Source organism: Vigna radiata, chromosome 11, assembly GCF_000741045.1.
Source record: "Vigna radiata var. radiata cultivar VC1973A chromosome 11, Vradiata_ver6, whole genome shotgun sequence".
Taxonomy (NCBI): Eukaryota; Viridiplantae; Streptophyta; class Magnoliopsida; order Fabales; family Fabaceae; genus Vigna; species Vigna radiata.
In genome coordinates this window covers 2,281,180-2,302,084 of record NC_028361.1, presented here as the reverse complement: position 1 = coordinate 2,302,084, position 20,905 = coordinate 2,281,180, and the positions used below count along the sequence as shown (strand labels likewise).

At 33.2% G+C, this 20,905-nt stretch overlaps 3 protein-coding genes across 3 annotated transcripts; 2 read left to right on the top strand and 1 right to left on the bottom strand.

Annotated features, from left to right (window-relative positions):
* The first annotated feature begins 580 nt into the window (after positions 1–580).
* On the top strand, positions 581–5,661 carry LOC106777892 (homeobox protein HD1). The gene is made up of 5 exons (XM_014665709.2): positions 581–1,339; positions 1,427–1,547; positions 4,533–4,723; positions 4,820–4,951; positions 5,150–5,661. Exons 1-5 carry the CDS (start codon positions 1,067–1,069, stop codon positions 5,288–5,290), a joined length of 858 nt encoding a protein of 285 aa, XP_014521195.1. The 5' UTR covers positions 581–1,066; the 3' UTR covers positions 5,291–5,661.
* A 1,189-nt stretch (positions 5,662–6,850) lies between these two features.
* Positions 6,851–11,642, top strand: LOC106777915 (phospholipase D beta 1). Its single transcript, XM_014665736.2, has 10 exons — positions 6,851–8,258; positions 8,344–8,460; positions 8,626–8,820; positions 8,898–9,146; positions 9,276–9,344; positions 9,423–9,570; positions 10,027–10,175; positions 10,472–10,648; positions 10,756–10,953; positions 11,150–11,642. Exons 1-10 carry the CDS (start codon positions 7,293–7,295, stop codon positions 11,441–11,443), a joined length of 2,562 nt encoding a protein of 853 aa, XP_014521222.1. The 5' UTR covers positions 6,851–7,292; the 3' UTR covers positions 11,444–11,642.
* Positions 11,643–12,483: 841 nt separating this feature from the next.
* Positions 12,484–17,655, bottom strand: LOC106777968 (hydroxymethylglutaryl-CoA synthase). Its single transcript, XM_014665814.2, has 12 exons — positions 17,439–17,655; positions 16,692–16,798; positions 16,138–16,270; positions 15,691–15,834; positions 15,344–15,502; positions 15,044–15,117; positions 14,532–14,607; positions 14,292–14,347; positions 14,120–14,207; positions 13,802–13,942; positions 13,564–13,713; positions 12,484–12,930 (listed from the first exon to the last, which is right to left on the bottom strand). Exons 1-12 carry the CDS (start codon positions 17,499–17,501, stop codon positions 12,703–12,705), a joined length of 1,419 nt encoding a protein of 472 aa, XP_014521300.1. The 5' UTR covers positions 17,502–17,655; the 3' UTR covers positions 12,484–12,702.
* Positions 17,656–20,905: the final 3,250 nt, after the last annotated feature.

Here is a 20,905-nt window from a genome sequence, read left to right as displayed (position 1 = left end):
TTGTTGTTGAGGCAAAATTACTTTATACGAGGGAGAACCGTTTATAAGGAGACATAAGGAAAAATATATGTTTATTAATGTTTTAGAAATTATGTTAACTTTGACATCTAACATTGAAGAAGCAAGAAAGCATGTGGATTGGTATAAAAGTCCTTGCCACGTTTGTTATCAAAGTGTCCTACAAGTTTCGTACATGCATGAGGCAATACTTCCACAGGCTTACTTCATTCTCTTTTTTTTTTTTTTTTTTGTTCTTGTATTGAATGATTGAATGTATTTGAATAAAGTAAAAAGATTTGGAAGTGAAAAGCATGATGAAAATGATAAGTGTTTGAGATATTTAAACAGAGTTTTAGCAGAGTGTTTGAAGTAGCTAATTGTTTTGTCTGTTTGTTATCTCTCTTTACTTTGGTGGTGATAGGTGTGATAAACCCAAACCATCGTCACCAATCAAATCAAAGTACCTTAGTCTTAAAAATCCATTACTGTTCGAGATAAAAAAAAAAAAAAAAAAGAGGAAAAAGAAATGAAGGTGTCAGGTGACAGAAGCAGCTTTATCTTCTTTTTCTGACCTCGCTTCCATCCCCTTTCATAGTAATGATTCCGCAGCTTACTCTTTTCTCTGTCTCCCTTCCTCTTTCTATTCTCTCTCTCTCTCTTAAATAAAAAAACAAAACTTCAATCTTTCTCACACACAAACACACAACACAAGGCACAGCGCACAAATCAACCGTGTTTAATGCCTTTGCTTCACCCTCTTTCTCTGTGTATGTAAAATCTTTGTTTTTATCAGAGGTCCTGCAGAAAGTTGTGTCTCAGATCCCTATATACACCGAAAACGATACAACTCTGTGCGCTCTGCTTCTCTCTCTCTCTGAAAATCATCATTTACAATTTTACACACAGCCTAATACCGAATAGGGTGGTCCTCAACCTCGCTCTTTTTTTTTTTTTTTTTTTTTAAATTTTCTTTCTTTCTTCTTCTCCTCTGCCTGCCCTATATTATTCTGCTCTGCCTTTATCAATCCATCCATCGCGCTTCTCTTTCTCTCTAAAAATTGAGAAAATGCAAGAACCAAGCCTGGGAATGATGGGCGGGTTAAGCGGCGAGGTCTCCGGCGATCACCACCGTCAACTGAAGGCGGAGATAGCCACACATCCGCTGTACGAGCAGCTCCTGGCTGCACACGTCGCATGCCTCCGTGTGGCCACTCCCATCGACCAACTTCCTCTCATCGATGCTCAGCTAGCTCACTCTCACCATCTTCTACGATCTTATGTCTCTCACCATACCCACTCTCTCTCCCCCAATGACCGCCAAGAACTCGACAACTTCCTGGTAAATAAACCCAACAAACAATATTGTTATTTTCTTTCTCACAAACACAATTTCATGGATCCCTCTTGTTTGCCGTTACCACCGCAGGCACAGTATTTGATAGTTTTGTGTACTTTCAAAGAACAGCTTCAGCAACATGTCAGAGTCCACGCCGTTGAGGCTGTCATGGCCTGCCGCGATATCGAAAATACCTTACAAGCTCTCACAGGTATTTATTTACCAGTAAACTCTCTATTTTCTTTTTATCATCCATATTGATAAAAAAACGACGTATGATGTTGCCATTTTTTGTGAGGAGTGAATTAATGGCGGCAAGTAAAATTAATTTTCTGAGCGTGTGAAAGCATTTTCTGTTTCTTGTGATTTACGCGATTTAGCAGAAAGGAAAGAAGGTACATAATAATGGTATACATATTTGATTTTCTTTTGTAAAAGGTTTTGTTGTGGAGTTAATTAGACTAAGGAATGGGATGGTAGGGTCTAGAAATGTTATCTGGTGGAGTGTACACAAATGGCAATGAGAAGAGTTAGTTAGTTTGGTGAGGAATGGTAGACCCTCTTCCCCCACTATGTCACTGCCAACAACTTATAATGCCGTGACCCAATTATTTTCTTCCAGAAAGGATCTCCTATATATATATATATATATATATATTTATCCCTTTAATGCAATTTTCAGTAAGATTTCTTACACCATTTTGTTTTACTATTTTACTTTGTATATTTATGTTTGTAAGCATTTGATTAAATCAAGTATGGAAGTGTGGGGGACGGGAAATGAGACAAATTAATTAGCTTGTTTTAAACATTGGAATGATTTTAAACAGTAGAAATGAGAGATTTTGGAGCCTTCCTAGTTCGTTTGATGACTTTCTTGTCAATCTGCATCATGTTTCAGTACTGATAGTTCACACATAATATATTGCTGAATAGGAAGGGAAAAGAGAGAAGAATTCACAAGTTGATGTACTACAGAAAAACATTAAGTTGATTATCCTTACAAATATGTCGCCATCTTATGTATAAGGGTTTGAGATAGGTGGAGAAAAGATATTCAGAGAATAAAAAAGATGAAGAAATGATATAAAAGTAATAGACAAAATAAAAGGATCCTATGTTATTGAACATGTTTCCATGGAACTGCATGCTGCATTCTAACCAGCCTGGCCTGTGTCTATAATGCATAAGCAAACGCACCCCAAGCTGAAAATTACATACCAAGCTTTATATCACAACATTTACTCTATAAAATAATTCAATATATACGATCGAAGTTTATGAATTGTAGTTATATGATACTATAAAATAAATTCAATCACAATATATTATTTATTCAGAATAAAAGTTTCTGTATTTATATTTTTCGTACTATAAATGTGTGTTAATCTGAAGGTTGATTAAAGGATTAACCAAAGGGTTGATCTATATTTAATATTTGATATTTGAATGTGTCATTTTGTTTTTGCGGCCTTGTTATTACAATCCACTATTCAGTTAGTTGCATTAACAGTGGGAACTATTTAGGGTCTGGTTATTATAATTAAACACTAAGTTCTTATGGTTAAAATTAATTTATACGTATTAACTTATTAATTAGTTAAATGAGAAACGTTACTTTTTTTTGTTAATTAATTTATGGAAAAAACCATTATTTTACAAACAATATTTTTTAAAAAAATCTTGTTACTTGTGATAGCTTTGGAACAATATATGTAGAGCTAATGTAAATAATTAACCAATTGAACATTTCATATAATACATGCTTTAGAAGACTGCTAAAATAAAGAATTGAAATATATTTTTGTAGAAAAATATTAGCAATATATTTGACAGTTTGTAATAACATTTTCATCATATTAATTTTTAACTTGTATTCTTAGATCACTCTATATGAAACCCTTTGAGACAATTTAAATTTTTTGAATAAAAAAAATGTGAAATTTATTGTTACTAATATATCAAATACCATGATTTTAAAAAGCCTCTTTTATCTATTTAGTAGTGATTGTTTAATAGTTGTTTTGCTCTTGTAATTTTTATATGTTAGGAAATCAATTTTACTCCAATTATATTACATTAAGTCTTTATTTTTTTAGGATTTTGTTTCTTTGGAAATATTTGTATGAATTAATTGTACCAGGGTGTATCAGTGGTTAGTTTAGTTGAGTTGGAAAAACTACATAATAATCACTTGAATTGAATAGAGCGCATTAAGTATTGCCAAGAGTAGGAGTGGGCAAAATTAGTTGGATTGAATTGAAATTTTCAGGTCCAGCAAATTAGAAAAGCTAAGGGTCTATAGTAAAAATTTGTTAGTTTAGTTTTGAACATTGAACTGCTACATTTGCTGAACTGATTTATTTCATGACAGTTCAAAAATGAAAAAAATAACAACATGAAAGTGTTGTTGGATTTAGATATACAACATCAAAACACAAAATATTATAGATCATCAGTATTAGATTTCGTAAACCTGATAAGAGCCTACCTTATTTTGAATTAGTAGTAACTAATTAGTAGCTTTGCAATATTTTGAATATTTTATTTAAAACATGTTATTAGATACATGAAGGATTTGGGGAAATTTTCAGGTTTAAGGAGATATGAGGAATTTTTATGGTTATTTTGATATCCAACTAACGTGCAGCTGATAATTATGGATGATATGACTGCACATATGGCGTATTAAGTGGGATATCTTCAAAGTATAACTCACTTTAAGATAAAATAATTAACTTCAATTTCGCCTGGTCAATGTCATCCCTGAATTATGATTAAAAATAGATGATTAGTCCATTATTGATGTTATCGGCAACTAACTTTATTGTATGCTTTTATGTATGATTAAGATGTGTCAAACATTTTGGCACTATTCAGACCCGTCATTGTTCCACTGACAAACCAAAGGGGCCCTTCTATCTGCACTTTCAATTTCAAATCACCCAAAATTTATGCCATGCATCTTCTGCTCTAACACATCAAATCCATCCAAAACAAATTTCCTTTCTTAAGTGTAATTTCTATGTACAAGAGATGATCACAAGATGGAGTATTCAACAAGAGTTTTATCAACCATACTATGTTTTGACTACCCTCTTTTCCATGTATTTATCCATTACGTTCTGTGATGTGTGAAAATATATTTCTCTAGTTGTTTTTGTCGTTACATTCTCAAAATTAAGTCATATTTCAGGAGTGAGTCTGGGAGAAGGAACTGGTGCAACAATGTCAGATGATGAAGATGACTTACAGATGGATTTTTCTTTGGATCAATCCAGCGCTGAAGGGCATGACATGATGGGATTTGGTCCCTTACTTCCTACAGAATCTGAAAGGTCACTGATGGAGAGAGTTCGTCAGGAACTAAAGATTGAGCTGAAGCAGGTCATTCTTGTACTCAATGCTACCTGTTCTTGCACTTTACATGTGGTTTAATATTTTCAGTAAGTTTGAATCACCAACCAGTTTTACTTTCTGCAGGGTTTCAAGTCAAGAATTGAAGATGTCAGGGAGGAAATATTAAGGAAACGTAGAGCTGGGAAATTACCAGGTGACACAACTTCTGTGTTAAAGAATTGGTGGCAGCAACATGCAAAGTGGCCTTATCCTACTGTAAGTGAACACCTTCTTATCATGTTCCTTGAAACCAATTCTAGTATCAACTTATGCATGCGTCCACAACGTTGTTTCTTTGCTAAGAAAGAGTTCATATATGTCATACCCCAACATTGCTACTAGGATTCTGCTATTTGTGACATTTATCAATGATACAATAATGAGCTCTGACGCATTGATTTTGCTTTGTTTCAGGAAGATGACAAGGCAAAACTTGTGGAGGAGACAGGGTTGCAGCTGAAGCAAATTAATAATTGGTTCATCAATCAAAGGAAACGCAACTGGCACAGCAATTCTCAATCGGTTACCTCTTTGAAATCCAAGCGCAAGAGGTAGACATATTTTGTCCCAACTATGTGGCACAGCTAGCAACACAACTTATATAAGGACTTACTATATATATATATATATGCTTATTTCTGATAGAGTCTAGTCTCCCTAAGGATTCCGATCAGATGCACAAGATAGTAGATGGGTTACTGTAATGTAAGATAGCTGGAAAAAAAAAAAAAAAAGGCTGCAAGTAAATTTGTGGAATTTAACGTATGAAAACTTCTGTTTTAGGTGTGGTTATGCCTCTCTTTTAACGATCTTTGTAAATTGTTTGCTACTTTTCTGACCGACGACAGAGTTATTACTGTCACTACACACATCATTGGAAGATTTTCGCGGTTCTTTACAAATTATATACGTTCTTTGATCCTACATATTTGATCTTTTATACCACTCTTATTTTATCAAAAAGAGGAATAAGATTAATTGCTTTCTTCACATTACAGTGTTGATATTTATTCTTACAATAATTGTCATCTATGGTAGAAATCAGTGAAAAAAAAAAGCATGTTAATGAGTAACGAAGTTACAGTAGTTAGTTCACATCAGCTAAGCACAGGCTATAGTTTATACACATTTATTTAATAATTCGTGAATAAAAAAAACTATAATGATTTGTTTATAAAATGGTCATGTATTTGAACTCGTCAAATTGGACAAAGAACGCTATTGGTTTTATTTATTTAACTTTCAACCTTGAAAACGAAGTATGTAAGTTGACGTTGATTTAGTTGCCTTTAAATGAAAAAAAGGGTTTAAATTATAGATTAAATAATCAATATTTATGAATTAGTCCCTATTTTAAGAACTGAAATGAAAAGTTATTAATTAAGGAAAGACTCAAACTTACATTTTTTTTTATGAAGACCAAATCAAGTGTAAATTATTTTACGTAAAAACTAAAACATAATATTAATACGGTGTCAAATATAAACATCAAATCGAATACTGTTATAACTCTGGCAAATGACAAAAACTAATTTACAAACACTTTTTCATGAAGATAACCTATGATCTAAGTTGTGAGGATTTTAACTTAACTAAAAGTCACTTTATATAGTTACAGTTAAAAATAAGAAATTTAAATTTAAAAATCTTCGGTATAACTTTATAGTTTTTAAGTTTAGAATTTACTTTACAATTATAACTTTTTGAGTGATGCTGAATATTGGAATTTGAAATTTCTAAACAAACTCCTAATTGTTTTTCCCTCTCTAATGAGCGTGAAATATCCACGAAATTTGTTTTTTTCTTGAGTGACTTTTACACCACAGACAGACCATTCATAGGAACTGATGGGTTTTATGAAAAGTCTACCGTTCAATGTTGTCGTGTACGAACTGGGTCTCAATTGGTTAAAATCATCATTTGGTCTTTTTGTAATAGTTTCTTCTGTAAGGAATAACAAAGATCCGTTTTTTTCTCCAGAAATAGCTTTACTTGTAAAATAAAAATGGCGGGTCTAAGTTAAACTTAACATTTGTGCAAATTCGTATTTTCTGCATTTCACGTGATGTAATATCTTTTATTGTTAAGAAACTGATACTGATCAATAGTTTGAAAACTTTCATTGAATATACAAATTCAATTAAGATCGCATACATGTTCCCGAATCTGTGACTGATTAAATTCATTGTTCATTTTCACCTGCGATCATTTTTGTATTCTTTATGTCAGCTATTCAATAGCCACCACCACTATTCTGGCGGCTGCAGCTAGTGTCTGACCCCTTCACCATACAACTTCAACTTAAGTTAATGTATTCCTTTTCCACTTGTTACGTATAAAATATTATTAACAGTCTGTTCATTTCATTCTTATAATCCTTAACCAAGTCAAAATTGAGACACTCTCAGTAGGGTCAACGGCATTTTCAAATCCAGTCTTCTCCCTCATTATGAGTTAAAATTCTCACCCCCCACATTTCATTTCTCGGATCCATCACCAAATCATCGTTCTTTAGCAAAGTCTCTCACAAAACGACTCACTTTAGTTCTTACACAACATGGCTCATTTGGTTTATGGTGAAACTCCGTCTTTTGGAGCTTCCCACCATGGACAGGCTCAGCAAACTATTCCGTTTCCAACCACTGGAACTTCCTTAAGGATTCTGCTCTTACATGGCAACTTGGAAATATGGGTCAACGAGGCCAAAAACCTTCCTAACATGGACATTCTTCACAAGAAAACGGGAGAAATGGTTTCCATGCTGTCCCGAAAGCTTGGCGGCAAAGTCGAAGGCATCATGTCCAAAACTGGAACCAGTGATCCCTATGTTACGGTGTCTGTAGCGGGTGCTGTGATTGCCAGAACTTTTGTCCTCAGGAACAATGAGAACCCCGTTTGGACGCAGCGTTTCTACGTCCCCGTTGCACATCTAGCTTCTGAAGTCCACTTCGTTGTAAAAGACAGTGATATTGTGGGTTCTCAGATAATTGGAGCAGTGGGAATTCCAGTGGAACAGTTATGTAGTGGCACAAGAGTTGAGGGATTTTTCCCTCTCCTTAGTACTAATGGAAAACCATGTAAGGGTGGAGCAAAGTTGAGTTTATCCATTCAGTACACCCCTGTTGAAAAGGTGGCTCTTTATAGCCATGGAGTAGGTGCTGGTCCTCATTACGAAGGGGTCCCTGACACATACTTTCCCCTTAGAAAAGGTGGAAAAGTTACACTTTATCAAGATGCTCATGTTCGTGAAGGGTGCCTTCCCAGTTTGAAGGTGGATGGGGATGTGAATTATAAGCATGAAAATTGTTGGCACGACATCTTTGATGCAATAAATCAGGCTCGTCGATTGGTTTATATTGTTGGGTGGTCCGTGTACTACAATGTTAGTCTCATTCGGGATATGGGTGATGGAAAGGCTTACACTTTAGGTGACCTTCTCAAAGCTAAATCACAGGAAGGTGTCAGAGTGCTGCTCCTTGTATGGGATGATCCCACTTCTGGAAGCTTGCTTGGACATAAAACGGTAATCAACTTCAAATGATTGTTTTTGGAAATATTCATTTTATTACTTTTGAATCAGATAGTATCTGACTTTGTAAGATATTCAGGTTGGACTTATGAACACTCACGATGAGGACACTCGCCAGTTTTTCAAGCATTCTTCGGTACAGGTGCTTCTTTGCCCACGAGCTGGTGGAAAGGGACACAGCTTTCTCAAAACGCAGGTATCAGAAATACTAACATTGTATTACTTTCTGGTTTATACTTTTTATGTACATCTTCTGTCATAAAAGTTAGATTGGAAACTTGAATTCTCAGCGGTGACCTTTCTAGTATATTGCGATTGAATTTAAAGAAGAGTTCATTTTTGCTTTATACTTAATTGTTAGGAAGCCGGAACAATCTATACCCATCACCAGAAGACAGTCATTGTAGACGCTGATGCAGGTCACAATAAAAGAAAGATAAAAGCTTTCATCGGAGGTCTTGATTTATGTGTGGGTCGATATGATAGCCCAGACCATTCCCTCTTTAGAACTTTGCAGACAACACACAAAGATGACTATCATAATCCTAACTTTGAGGTAAATCAATTTCAAGATTCATAATCATTATGCTGTAATCTATGCTGTAATTAATTTATTTGTATAACGATAAACAGGGGCCTGTCACTGATTGTCCAAGACAACCATGGCATGATTTGCATTCCCAAGTTGATGGGCCAGCAGCATACGACATCCTCACCAATTTCGAGGAGCGTTGGTTGAGGGCTTTAAAAATGCATAGATTACGAAAGATGAAAAGTTCGCATGATGATTCACTACTTAAAATTGATAGAATCGCTGACATTGTTGGCATTGGTAATGTTCCTTGCCTAAATGAAGAAAACCAGGAGACTTGGCATACTCAGGTATATCATCGATTGTGTTGGAAATAGATGAATGATTCCTGCTCCTATTTCTAACAGAATTTACATTCCCTCTGGGAAAATTGTTCAAATTAGTGTCTGATTATCTTTTGCATTGTTCTGATTGAGAAGATCTTCCGATCAATTGATTCCAATTCTGTGAAAGGATTTCCAAAGGAATCACAAGATGCTATAAGAAGGGTGAGTGATTTCCTTCCGAATTTTTACCTTTATTTTTTGTGAAGGAAAAATGCTAATTCCGTTTACTTCATTGAACAGAACTTGGTTTGTGGGAAGAATGTAATGATAGACATGAGCATACATTCTGCTTATGTCAAGGCAATTCGATCGGCCCAAAAGTTCATCTATATTGAGAATCAATACTTTCTTGGCTCATCGTATAACTGGGATTCTTACAAAGACCTTGGTGAGTATTGAAGATCAAAGATCTTGTCACTGAAATTACCTACTGGTAACTGCTACCAAGAATGCCATGGCTATTTTCATCTCAAATGCCCTCTATTATCACATTTTTTTTATGTTAAGAGTTTAATTTTTTATTTACTGGTGTCATTGGCAAACTTGTGAGGCTATTTCTATTAATATAAGTGGATGTTGGTAGAGTATTCTAAATTGTTTTGTCATGGTGTAGGATCGGTAGATATTAGTATAAGGTGACGGAGCAAATGAAAAAGATGATCATTCAGAATAATTATTCTCCCTCATATAATTAAATCTATGCATCCTAATACTAGTTCTTTGCATGGAGTTCTAATTCATCATTGGGGTTCCTGTTTAGAAAATGTGATTTTTTTGCCAGTTCCTCCTAATATTCCAATGTTACGACAGGCATACGTGATGGTTTTTCTCATTTTCAACACAGGTGCAAACAACTTAATTCCAATGGAAATTGCATTAAAAATAGCCAGTAAAATCAAACAGCATGAGAGATTCTCCGTGTATATTGTCATTCCTATGTGGCCTGAAGGAGTACCTAAAAGTACAGCTACTCAGCGGATTCTCTTTTGGCAGGTAGGCTTCCTTTATATTTTTCTCTAAAAACAGTACTATATAATACAAACCATTATTAAAACCTTTATTGGCTAGATCATGAAAATGGATTAGGAAGATTTGGTGTAAAAAAACTGCTCTCAAGCGAGAAGAAATTGCTGATTTTCCTGTGCTTTATATTGCCAAATGATCTTAATTCTTCGAAGCACAACTATACATTTTGCACTGCTGAAAATGCTCATAAATGAAGGAAAACATAGTGTTATTATGGGTTCAGTTGTGCCTTTGTACACATTCTCATGTTGATTTGTTTGCAGTTCAAAACAATGCAAATGATGTATGAAACGGTTTACAAGGCCTTACAGGAGACTGGGCTTGACAATCAGTATGAACCACAGGACTACTTGAATTTCTTTTGCCTTGGTAATCGTGAGATCCCTGACAACCAAAATGTTTCAAATGTTACAAAAACTACCGGAGAAAACATACCACAGGTTTCACTTTTACCTTAAATAAACCTTATGATTTCTCCTTTTCTGCATGTCTCATTGCCTCCTAAACAAGTTTCTCCTTCCTGTTTCCACACTGGTATGTAAACTAGGCACTCACTAAAAAGAACAGAAGATTCATGATTTATGTTCATTCAAAAGGGATGATAGTGGATGATGAATATGTGTTACTGGGGTCTGCAAACATCAACCAGAGATCCATGGAAGGCACCAGAGATACAGAAATAGCAATGGGAGCATATCAGCCTAATCACACTTGGGCAAAGAAGCAATCTAGACCTCGTGGACAGGCAAGATTGATAAACTTTTACAAGTACTTTTCATGACAAAAGTTTGGAAAGAAAAAATTGTAGGTTGTAGCTATAATAATCAAGACATTAACCTTACAAAATTAGTTTATAAAATAAGATTTTTAACATGATACTGTGACAGATGGTGGAATACTGAGAAAGAAGTATGTGTTTTGTTTTGGGTTTATGATATCAGGTGCATGGTTATAGAATGTCACTATGGAGCGAACATATAGGAAGTGTGGAAGAATGTTTTGAGGAGCCAGAGAGGCTTGAGTGTGTGAGACGCATAAGGTCATTGAGTGAGAGTAACTGGAGACAGTATGCAGCAGATGATGTAACTGAGATGAAAAGTCATTTACTAAAATATCCGCTTGAAGTTGATTCAAAGGGTAATGTGAAGCCTCTTTCTGGCTGTGAAACATTCCCAGATGTTGGTGGGAACATAAGTGGCACTTTCACAGTACTCAGAGAAAATCTTACCATCTGATCAATCTTTTCTGTCTCTTGTAAAACTCCGTGAATGTTATAGTACAATTTACTGCCTTATTCAAAGGTTTCTATTCTTTTCAAAAGACGAAATAAAGAGTATAAAGGTCTGTACTTATAATATAACCTGCTCTCAGTTATTATAGTTTGCTCTCAATGGCTTATTTAGGGTTTAAGGTTGTCTTATAAATCTTTTTTTTATATATATGTTAATGTAAGATTGTACTTGTGTTGATATAATGGTTTTTGCTTTTCAAGTGATGATTCAAATTTATAGTGAAGCAAAAATATGATCTATAAAAATATGATGATATAATGTTTACAAACAGCTAAAAAATTACGAAAATTAGTATAGATAGATTCGAGAACCGGTAAGAAACTAGAATAACTTTATTCTGTCATCCCAAAAAGACAACTGGAAAAAGTAAATATCATCTATATGATTATAGATTCTCTTGTTACTGTGCATAGTTTCTTTTTAAAATGTTTTCTTTAAATAATTATTTTTTTTAAAATTAAAATAATCATTTTATTCTTTTATTTTTTGAGTCATGTTAATTTAAGTATTTTTCTAATTTTAATTTTTAAACTAAAATAATTGCCTTACTAATTTTATCTTTTAAATGATTTTAATCAAAATTTATATGATTTTAAACTAAACTAATTACCTTATTATTTTATTCTTTTAAATTTAACTACTTTTAAAAATTAAAATAATGATCTGTAATAAAAAATAATATATATTTCCACTAGTATATATAATTTTTTTTCCATGCTTTCAAAATTAGACGATGAGTAAACTCTTAATTAAGATGTATTTGTCTGTCGTTGAATCAATTAATTGTTAAGTAAATAAACAGCTTGTGTTTTCTTTCTATAAATACAAGTATGTGTGAGCCAATAGAGTCGCTTACCCACCTATTTAACCCACATAAAGTGTTTTTTTGTTTTGGTTAAGACTTATATGGCTTTTAGCACATGGAAGGAGGGAACAAATATCTATACAAATTTAATTTTTAAATGATAATTCATCTTACCTAATAAAATAAACAAAGTTATTACAATTTATTCTTATTCAACTGATTCTCATTCATAAAATGAAAAAAAGAAAAAATACCAAAAATAAAATAAAATTTAGACTTGAGTGAATACATCTAGTAGCATAAAATATTATAACCAAAAACACTCAGCACCCATAAATGATTACCTAGGATCAGAACCACAAATAACAATACCCTTCTTCATTGTACATTTTCAACATTAGTGGCCATTAGCGATCACACCATTAGAAATCACACCGTTCACGGCGGGAGTAGAACGGCTTTCTTTAGTTTTCTCTGAATAAAATCTCCGATACATGGAGTCAACTTCAGTGAGATAGAATGTGCCCGGAGATAAAAGGCTACTGTCCTTGCTTGTCACAAATTCCTTAGCGCCATACCTATGCTCCATTACCTTCAGGGTTTCAACAAACTTCTCCGGTGGAAACTGCATCAGAAAAACACTCGTCAAAAGACTATTAAACACAGGATTTTGCTTTCACCGTCTTAACAAACTTTACAAAAATAATCTTAACAAAGGGACTGATCGGCTTCTCAATCATTTACCACAGGTTGACTTCTATAGTATTAATCTTCAAGTTCTAAGATACTTTAGAGAACGAAATATCTAGTTTTGAAGTTTCTAAAATGTCAGTAAGGAAATAGGAAATAGAAAATTTCTTAGAACCAATATATGCAGGCTTGATTCAGTTAAATTCAAGGGCATAATTCCCCAAACATTTTCAAAACTGGTACTACTCTCCGCTATTTGTTCCCCTCCTGTTTACCGATTATTCTCTTAAATGTCCAGCCGTCATTCTATTTGGATAGTAATCAAAAGTAACAGCTCATCGCTGGTCTAATAATCTGCTGCAATATTTCTATTCATTCTAACAAGACCTCTTGATAGGAGGCCAAACAGTATCTCTGTCCGCTGAAAAATTCGTCAGTTGTCAATCATATGTTTGTTACAACAAACACGTTCTTATGTTTTTGGCATGCCCATCTTCCATTCAATATTAAACCAGAAGAGCAAATGAGGAATTAGTCCATATTTTATTAGACTTTTGTAGATGATTACCTCGTGTCTTGACTTCAATTTTCCATCGACATCCATCACTCTAGCGATGTTTGACAAGCTAAATGGATGTTGAATATCTCGCAATTGCAAAGAAAATATTGTGGAAGTTAAGCCACTTCCGTATGAGAATAATATCACCCTCTTACCAGCCTGACAATTGAAAAATGAAAATATTCATTAGAAAGCTCAAAACAATTTTGGGACGAACTTTATTTGCTGTAGTGGTCAGGACATTCACCAATGTGCTATGTTTGTTGTGAATAAGGGATGCAAATGCTGCATAGAGTGACGCAGTGTACATGTTGCCGACTTGCTTTGGAATCAAGGTTGTTGGCTGTACCTTCTCGTCATACAGAGGCTTCGCAACTTGCTGGGATGCCTGCAAATCAACAATATTGCACATCAGAAAAAAAAGTTTAAATGCTTTTCGTTTTCAATAGAATTCTATATATGTGAACCTACAGCTAGTTTGACAACTCAAGGTCGAAAAAGAAAACTAATCAAATATCTAAGAGAAACAACAGATTATGGATTTCGAGGGGGTAGGTTCTTAGACCTTTTCAAGATCCCGACTTTGGTAACTCTCATCACCAGATAAATTTGCAAAAGGTCCCAGCTTTTCTTTGGCATTCTCATCCACAGAGCTGCAATCATAACCAATTTTAGAACATCCACACCACACATTAACTGATAAAAAATATTCTAGATGATGGAGAAATAAAGAGGACCTGGCATTCCTCAAAAAGTCATTAAAATACAGCCGAGCAAAACTCTTCTGTACAAGCTGCAGAAATAAGTGGAATTAGAGGAAGTATACAAATAAATATACTGAAGAAAAACAAATGTACATATTAGTTAAGAAGATACATCGGAGATACCGAACTACATAGAACATGTTATAGGGAGCATTATTATGCATCGTGTGGAGTTGGGAGATTAAACAATAGATGCTTCAGAAGAAAACATACCTTGTTGTATGGTGAGTGAAAAACAAAGTATGCCGCATCAGAAAGAGAAAATTGTTTTCCCTCGAATTTCTCATACCTGCAAAGTAGATTTAGGTAGGTACTTCAGTGATCAGTTACTATACTATTGATGTTTTGAACACAATGATTGTTAATACACATATTCCTATTTAATGAGTCTCACTTGTGATTTTAGGAAAATAAATTTTAATCAATAATAAGGATAAGCTGCTAGCATAGAATGTTTTTTAAGAATCTTTTTTCCTCGGTGTTATGCACAAATCTCGTTATTACATCATTTAAGATTTTGAAAATGTGATTTGGTTCACAAAAAATTGTCAATAGGACATGGCAGGTCAGACCCAATTTGCATCAAGCCAGCAGAATGTGGAGTAAACTCAGATTTTTATTGGGTTCTTTTGAGCTGACACTTCCAATCAATTTAAAGGATCCAATTTTATATTTATATTGATAAAACAAATTCATAAGAACTAAAATTAACAATAAAGACTTACTTGTGACAGAAACTCTTGTAGCAAGAATCAAGAGCCATGAGGTAACAAGTTTGTGAAAGCTTTCCATCAACAACCTACAGCAAAAAAGCATGTGAATATATAGCAGTTGGCATCCTGAAACATCAGTGGGTTATGGGTGAAAGTAAAATGGACACGAACAATCAAAATGCTATCCTTCATGTCATATCAAAACAAAAATAAAGAGCAACTTGCAAGGATAATTTTAGCCGTCTGGAAAATAGTTCCAAGTTGTTCTTCAAAGCATATGATCCCAAAAGTCAAAGGGAGTAAAAAACTCACTGGATATTCACTAGCAAGATTCGGCTTGTAAAAATCATAAACATGAGACATATGACTTCCTCTATATTTGCTTTCAAAAGAAATGGGAGCATCAGGACCAACTAGCATGGCAATAGCAGCAGCTCCTCCAGTAGGTCGAGCAGGTCCTTCAGCATAGACCTGAGAAGGGAAACATTAGAAACAAGCTTGAAATTAATCTACCATATAATCTTAAGACTTTGAATGAGGAACTCGGGACTTTGAATAAGGAACTTGTATTGTTCTGTTGGAAAATAAGAGAGTCAAACCAAGTTTGCATTGCTGCATATAGTGCAAATGCAATGTGAATGATTAGAAAATTATCTTACAGCACTGTCAGTGCAGACAACAAGTCCGTAGCGTCCATCCCATGAGTTGCTCTCCACCCAATTGACACAGTTAAACAGGGCGGCAGTTCCCCCATAGCATGCATTAGTTGAATCAACACCCTCAATGTCAGTATTTCCGCATTTCTGTTCATTTCATACAAATAAAGAACTTTCATTTATAGTGGAAAGTAAAGGAGAAATGGATGAAAGATCAAGAAAATTATAATATGACAGAAAAAATCCATTCAGATAATCAACAATGTAATTTTCCAATAAGACAGTAAAACGTTATGAAGATGGTAACTGGTAACTATTAGGATGAAAAACGCACAGTTGTCAGCAAGTAAATAGGCAATTAAACTACAATTAGAAGATGAACATGCCAATCTACTGTGACAGGGAGAATCACATTACCAAGATCCATGAGGTTAGACACGAAAAGTATACCTCAAAGATCTGCATAAGGAATGTTTTGATGGATTTGCTTTTGTCTATCACAGTCTCACTTCCAACTTCGAGGCGACCAATTTGTTTAGCATCAATTCCATACTTCTCAAGAAGAGAAGTAACCACTGTCAAACTGAAGATGCGATATTAGTTTTGAAGAAGTGAGATTAGGAATTTTATTAATTTTAAGGTATAAGATAAATCTTCAGCACTGGAGTCCTATACCCCTATTCAACATTAAACATGGTTATTCATTTCAGCGTATCCTGGAAAATTTTGACAGAGCTAAAACTTCATCATGGGTGGTATTAACCAGATCACCAACTTATATGTTCTCCAAAAGGGTCCACCAAACCATTAGGTAAAGCTTGTAAGTGGTAAAACTTACTTAAGCATTTCCAAAATATGACGTATTAAGATATCCTAGTCAATAAATGGCAAGGACAACCCAGAAACAGGGAAACTAACTACAAGCAATGACAACTCCAAAAACAATGCAAATCATAAGACTATCACAAACAAAAAACACAGACTATTGAAATCAGAGTAGAAACCTCATTGAGATGACATCTTCCACTTCGGTACAGAACGACATGCAATCTTGGCCAAGCCCAATGGTGTACTTCCCTTTGCTGGCACCATCATGAGTCTCCAATGCTTCCTACACGTGGTTATGTGAAGAAAATAAAAATCTCGAAATAAAAAAAGTCTAGGAAACCTCAATTTTATAAAGTGAGATAATAAACACAGTAAAAAAATAAAAAATTTCAACATGCATTGCTTCGGAAGCATTGAGAATACGGTATAGTTTTTTAAAGAAAAAGAATGACGGGCTAATCAATTTCGTCCAGCTTTTTCCCCACTATCGATTTCCGGCTAGTTCCCTTCACACGAGAACTATAATCTAACAAAAAGTGAAAATGGGGAACAAATCTCAGACCTTACATCATCCCTTTCAACAAAAAATGATTGGGAAATCGATTTTATGCGGTCCTAAGAAAACGATATCGACGCGATCCAGCCCCAGATGACTCAAATAAGGTACATGCTGAAAAGATATCTCACTCCCAAACTCCACAGGCTTATTATTTAATTTTACAGTTGGCTTGAGCATCTAGAGACAATTTTATTCTTCCAAAATCTCCAATTAAGCGAGTGACAGCAACACAAGAAGGAAAACGAAATTCCCGTGACATATCGAACAGCCTCCATGGTTGTTTTTGAAAACGTTCAACAAAGAAGCAAAGTGAAACGAGGAAAGCAAAAGGAAACAGAGAGAAAATGAAAGTTGGTGGAGTGACCTGCTGAACGCATGCTGGAGGGAAGTAGATGTCAATGGCGAGAATCCCGACGTTCTTTGCCATTTTCTGCACACCGCTTCCAAATGCCAACGATCAAAAAAATGAATGCTCTCTTGATCGAATGGAACCAAGCACACAAAATCCCAAAGAAAGAGAGAGAAAGGAAGTAGTGAGTTGTGCAGTGACTCACTCACATGGGAAGTGTTGGAAACTTAGCATATATATATATATATATATATATATATATAAAGAAAAATCGTTAGGGAAACAGCCACCAACCCCAAATGATCTGGTGCGGTGAGGTGTACCCAAGGGTCCCCTCTTTCATGCATCTCCCAGTGAATAAACGCAGATTGCGTGAGTGAACACCCCAGACAAACACAGAACATAACACTTTGTTTTTTCTTTTACCATGTAAAATCTATATTCATCTTTATTTTATTTTATTATCATTTTTTTTATTACCAGAAATATGATGCTTGTTTTAATGTTTATTATTATTATCCTAAAAAAACTACCCAGTAGTCTTCCATGCACCTTTTCTTTCCTTATTTATATAAATAAAATAATTGTTTAACGGAATGACAAACCAGATTTAGATTTGGGAAAATAATTATATTAGTAGTGTACTTATGAGCTGGAGTGGAATAACATTTCATTATTGTGAAACATAAATTATATACTTTATGGTCGGATACAAATATATGAATTTAAGATGTTAATGAATTATTTAACTTAGCTGGTCATTTATTATCGATGTTTTTAAAATTTAATAATAAAAATTAAAAACAGACAACACTATGTCTTTTTCATGTTTAAATCAAATATAGAATTGTATACCAAATAGTAATCCTTAAACCAAAGTTTCAACTATGTATACAGCACTATTGACTTATAATGATAAAATTATATTTGAAATAAGAAAGAAAGAGATAAATATTTTATTTTACTTTTATTTTTGTTAGAAAAAAGTTAAAAGAATTTTTTTTTAAAGATTAACGAAGTAGTATTTTTTTTTTTTTTTGCAAAACTTCTTATTTTTTAATCTAATTTTCCTTTGGACTGATTTTATTCGGTTATTTAATTACATAAATAGTTAATTTTGCCGCTTGACTCGTCCTTTGAATGATTAATTTAGATGTATGTGTATTTCTCTCTCAAAAATCTTTATTTTGTATTTAAGGTAATACAACCAAAATTAATATAAGTGAGTTTTGGCTTCAATATTTATATTTTTTCTATAAATATGATTCATCGGTCTTTAAGACTTTACCTTAAATCAATCTAGCTCCACTGCCAGAAATAGATTATTTAAAAAATACTCCAATAATATTTAAAATCATTCTTATCTTCGTAAAGTAATTATATAGTATTTATTTAAAAAGTCAAATAAGAGAGAAAAATGAAGACTTGACAACTTTAAAGTTTAAAAATCACGTGCGTTGCCTCGCCGGTCATGGGTGGATCCTTCTGGCTCTCACGGTCAATGTTTGCTAATATTTGTTTCTTAAACTTTGTTTTCAAAATAAAAGAAATAAAATTAATTTTTATTTAAAAGGAAATGAAATCCTAAATAAGTTAATCTAAAATATATTTATTTTCAACTTGTTTATAAATTACTTATCCTTTTTTATTAGTTAATCACTTAACAAACTATTTTTTTCCCTTTCCAAACAGAATAGGATTAAGAAATAGTAGGTAAAACCAAAGTAAAATCAAATCTGTTTTGGCATATTGCATTTATATCGGTAGCATTTGGTCGAAAAAATTGTCGTCTTTCACACTCCATTAGAGTATTGGATGAGTGATTACGCAATATTGATGGCACAAAATTAAACAAAATTCACTTCTCTGATTTTCGATTTTCCAAATAAATAAGTCAATTTTTTGATAACGAGTAAAATGAAATTTTTAACAAATTAAAATAAACTCTAACATATTATTCTGATATTAAAAAATAAATTTTAAACTTAAAATTTTATCAAATTCTTTTGTAAAATAAGATTTACGTTTATATATATTCTTCACGTGCAATTGCAATCTTAACGTAAGTAACGAAGGATTTATTATAATTGTATCGATGTGAGACTTTACTTTGAATTACATCACAAACCAGTTGTTGCCTTCACATGCAACTGTCTTCCGACAGACAAATTTTACGTTAGGTATTATTCGCATGTACATATATGCTTTTTTTTCATGTATTTTAACTTAAGATAACGATACTTTAATAATATTTTTTTATAGCATTTTAATATTATTATAATATTTTAACATCATTACGTGTCACGTTTAAAATTACTTCTAAATCAATTAAATATCAACATAAACAACAGTATATAAATGATATTAAAATGTTGTAAAAAAATATATCAAGATATTATTATTCTTTAATTTATTTTAGTTCCTTACACGTCTAACCATATTGCTTTCCTTAGCACATTAAATCTTGCTGTAACAATTACGGTTGGTAAACGGACCATTTAAGTATACTTTCTCTAACACGAGATAAATGAGCTAATATTTTATAAGTTTAAGGGTTATGGCGAGCTTAAACGGGTTTAGGTTTAGCCTTATATTAATAATGGAATCAAATTGAAGCATTTGAACTCTAAATACGGGTTAAACAAAATAAGTTGAATATTCTAAAAATGGTTTAACTCAAATTATATTACTTATTAAATATTTTAAAAATTATTAAATGCAAAAGTTGAATATTGTAAATTTTTAGGGTATTACTTTTTTTTTTTTACTTGAATAGAAATTGGAGGAAAATTGAGAAAGTGGAAAGCAAGTAGATGCAGTGTTTGATTGCCTCGCGTTGCACGTTGGCAATAACAAAAGCTGATAAATTAGGTTATTATTGAATAATAATAAGTTGTAATAAATGATTATTTATCCAGCTCACTTTCCACGCCCCACACGAGGCCACACGGCATGCTTTTATTTTTTTCCTCACACGAATGTGCAATTATAACACTATTTTTTCGTTTTTTTCATCTTCGTGTGTTGGGTTTTGGAGGGATTTTTTGGCACTATTTGAATTCAATGGTAACGATAGAGGTGTCAATTTAACCCATGACTCAAGGGTCAGTTCCAACTCACTATTACAAAAAGTCTCATTTTAAGAAGTTTTTTAAGTAGAGGGTCAGAAAAAAGTTCTAACCCCCAAAATCTCCTCTCAAGTGGGTTAGGGTCAGGGTTAAAGTGAGTTTAGCCCCACTCCAAAACTTTAATTAAATTTTAGTCTCACTCCAAAACTTTAAATTAAATTTTAGAAATAATATAATTTATATATACATAATTTTTTGTAATTTTACTCTCTCTCTCTAAATTATACAATTTTTATTTTAATTATATTACGTATAATTTTTTTTTTACTTCTCATGAATTTAAAAAAGAAAGACTCAATATTCAATATTAAAGGTATGAGAATTAAAAAAATTAAAATATTATGGATAATAATC

What these genes read in the sequence shown, in the direction of transcription:
- LOC106777915 (XM_014665736.2), top strand. Translation starts at nt 7,293, where the DNA reads ATGGCTCATTTGGTTTATGGTGAAACTCCGTCTTTTGGAGCTTCCCAC. An exon ending in ACAGCTTTCTCAAAACGCAG is followed by an intron (nt 8,461 to 8,625) that starts GTATCAGAAATA and finishes CTTAATTGTTAG; the next exon opens with GAAGCCGGAACAATCTATAC. An exon ending in ATCATAATCCTAACTTTGAG is followed by an intron (nt 8,821 to 8,897) that starts GTAAATCAATTT and finishes AACGATAAACAG; the next exon opens with GGGCCTGTCACTGATTGTCC.
- LOC106777892 (XM_014665709.2), top strand. Translation starts at nt 1,067, where the DNA reads ATGCAAGAACCAAGCCTGGGAATGATGGGCGGGTTAAGCGGCGAGGTC. An exon ending in AAGAACTCGACAACTTCCTG is followed by an intron (nt 1,340 to 1,426) that starts GTAAATAAACCC and finishes TTACCACCGCAG; the next exon opens with GCACAGTATTTGATAGTTTT. An exon ending in CAAAGTGGCCTTATCCTACT is followed by an intron (nt 4,952 to 5,149) that starts GTAAGTGAACAC and finishes GCTTTGTTTCAG; the next exon opens with GAAGATGACAAGGCAAAACT.
- LOC106777968 (XM_014665814.2), bottom strand. Translation starts at nt 17,501, where the DNA reads ATGGCAAAGAACGTCGGGATTCTCGCCATTGACATCTACTTCCCTCCA. An exon ending in CTCCAGCATGCGTTCAGCAG is followed by an intron (nt 16,799 to 17,438) that starts GTCACTCCACCA and finishes AACCACGTGTAG; the next exon opens with GAAGCATTGGAGACTCATGA. An exon ending in TCCTTATGCAGATCTTTGAG is followed by an intron (nt 15,835 to 16,137) that starts GTATACTTTTCG and finishes TGAAATGAACAG; the next exon opens with AAATGCGGAAATACTGACAT.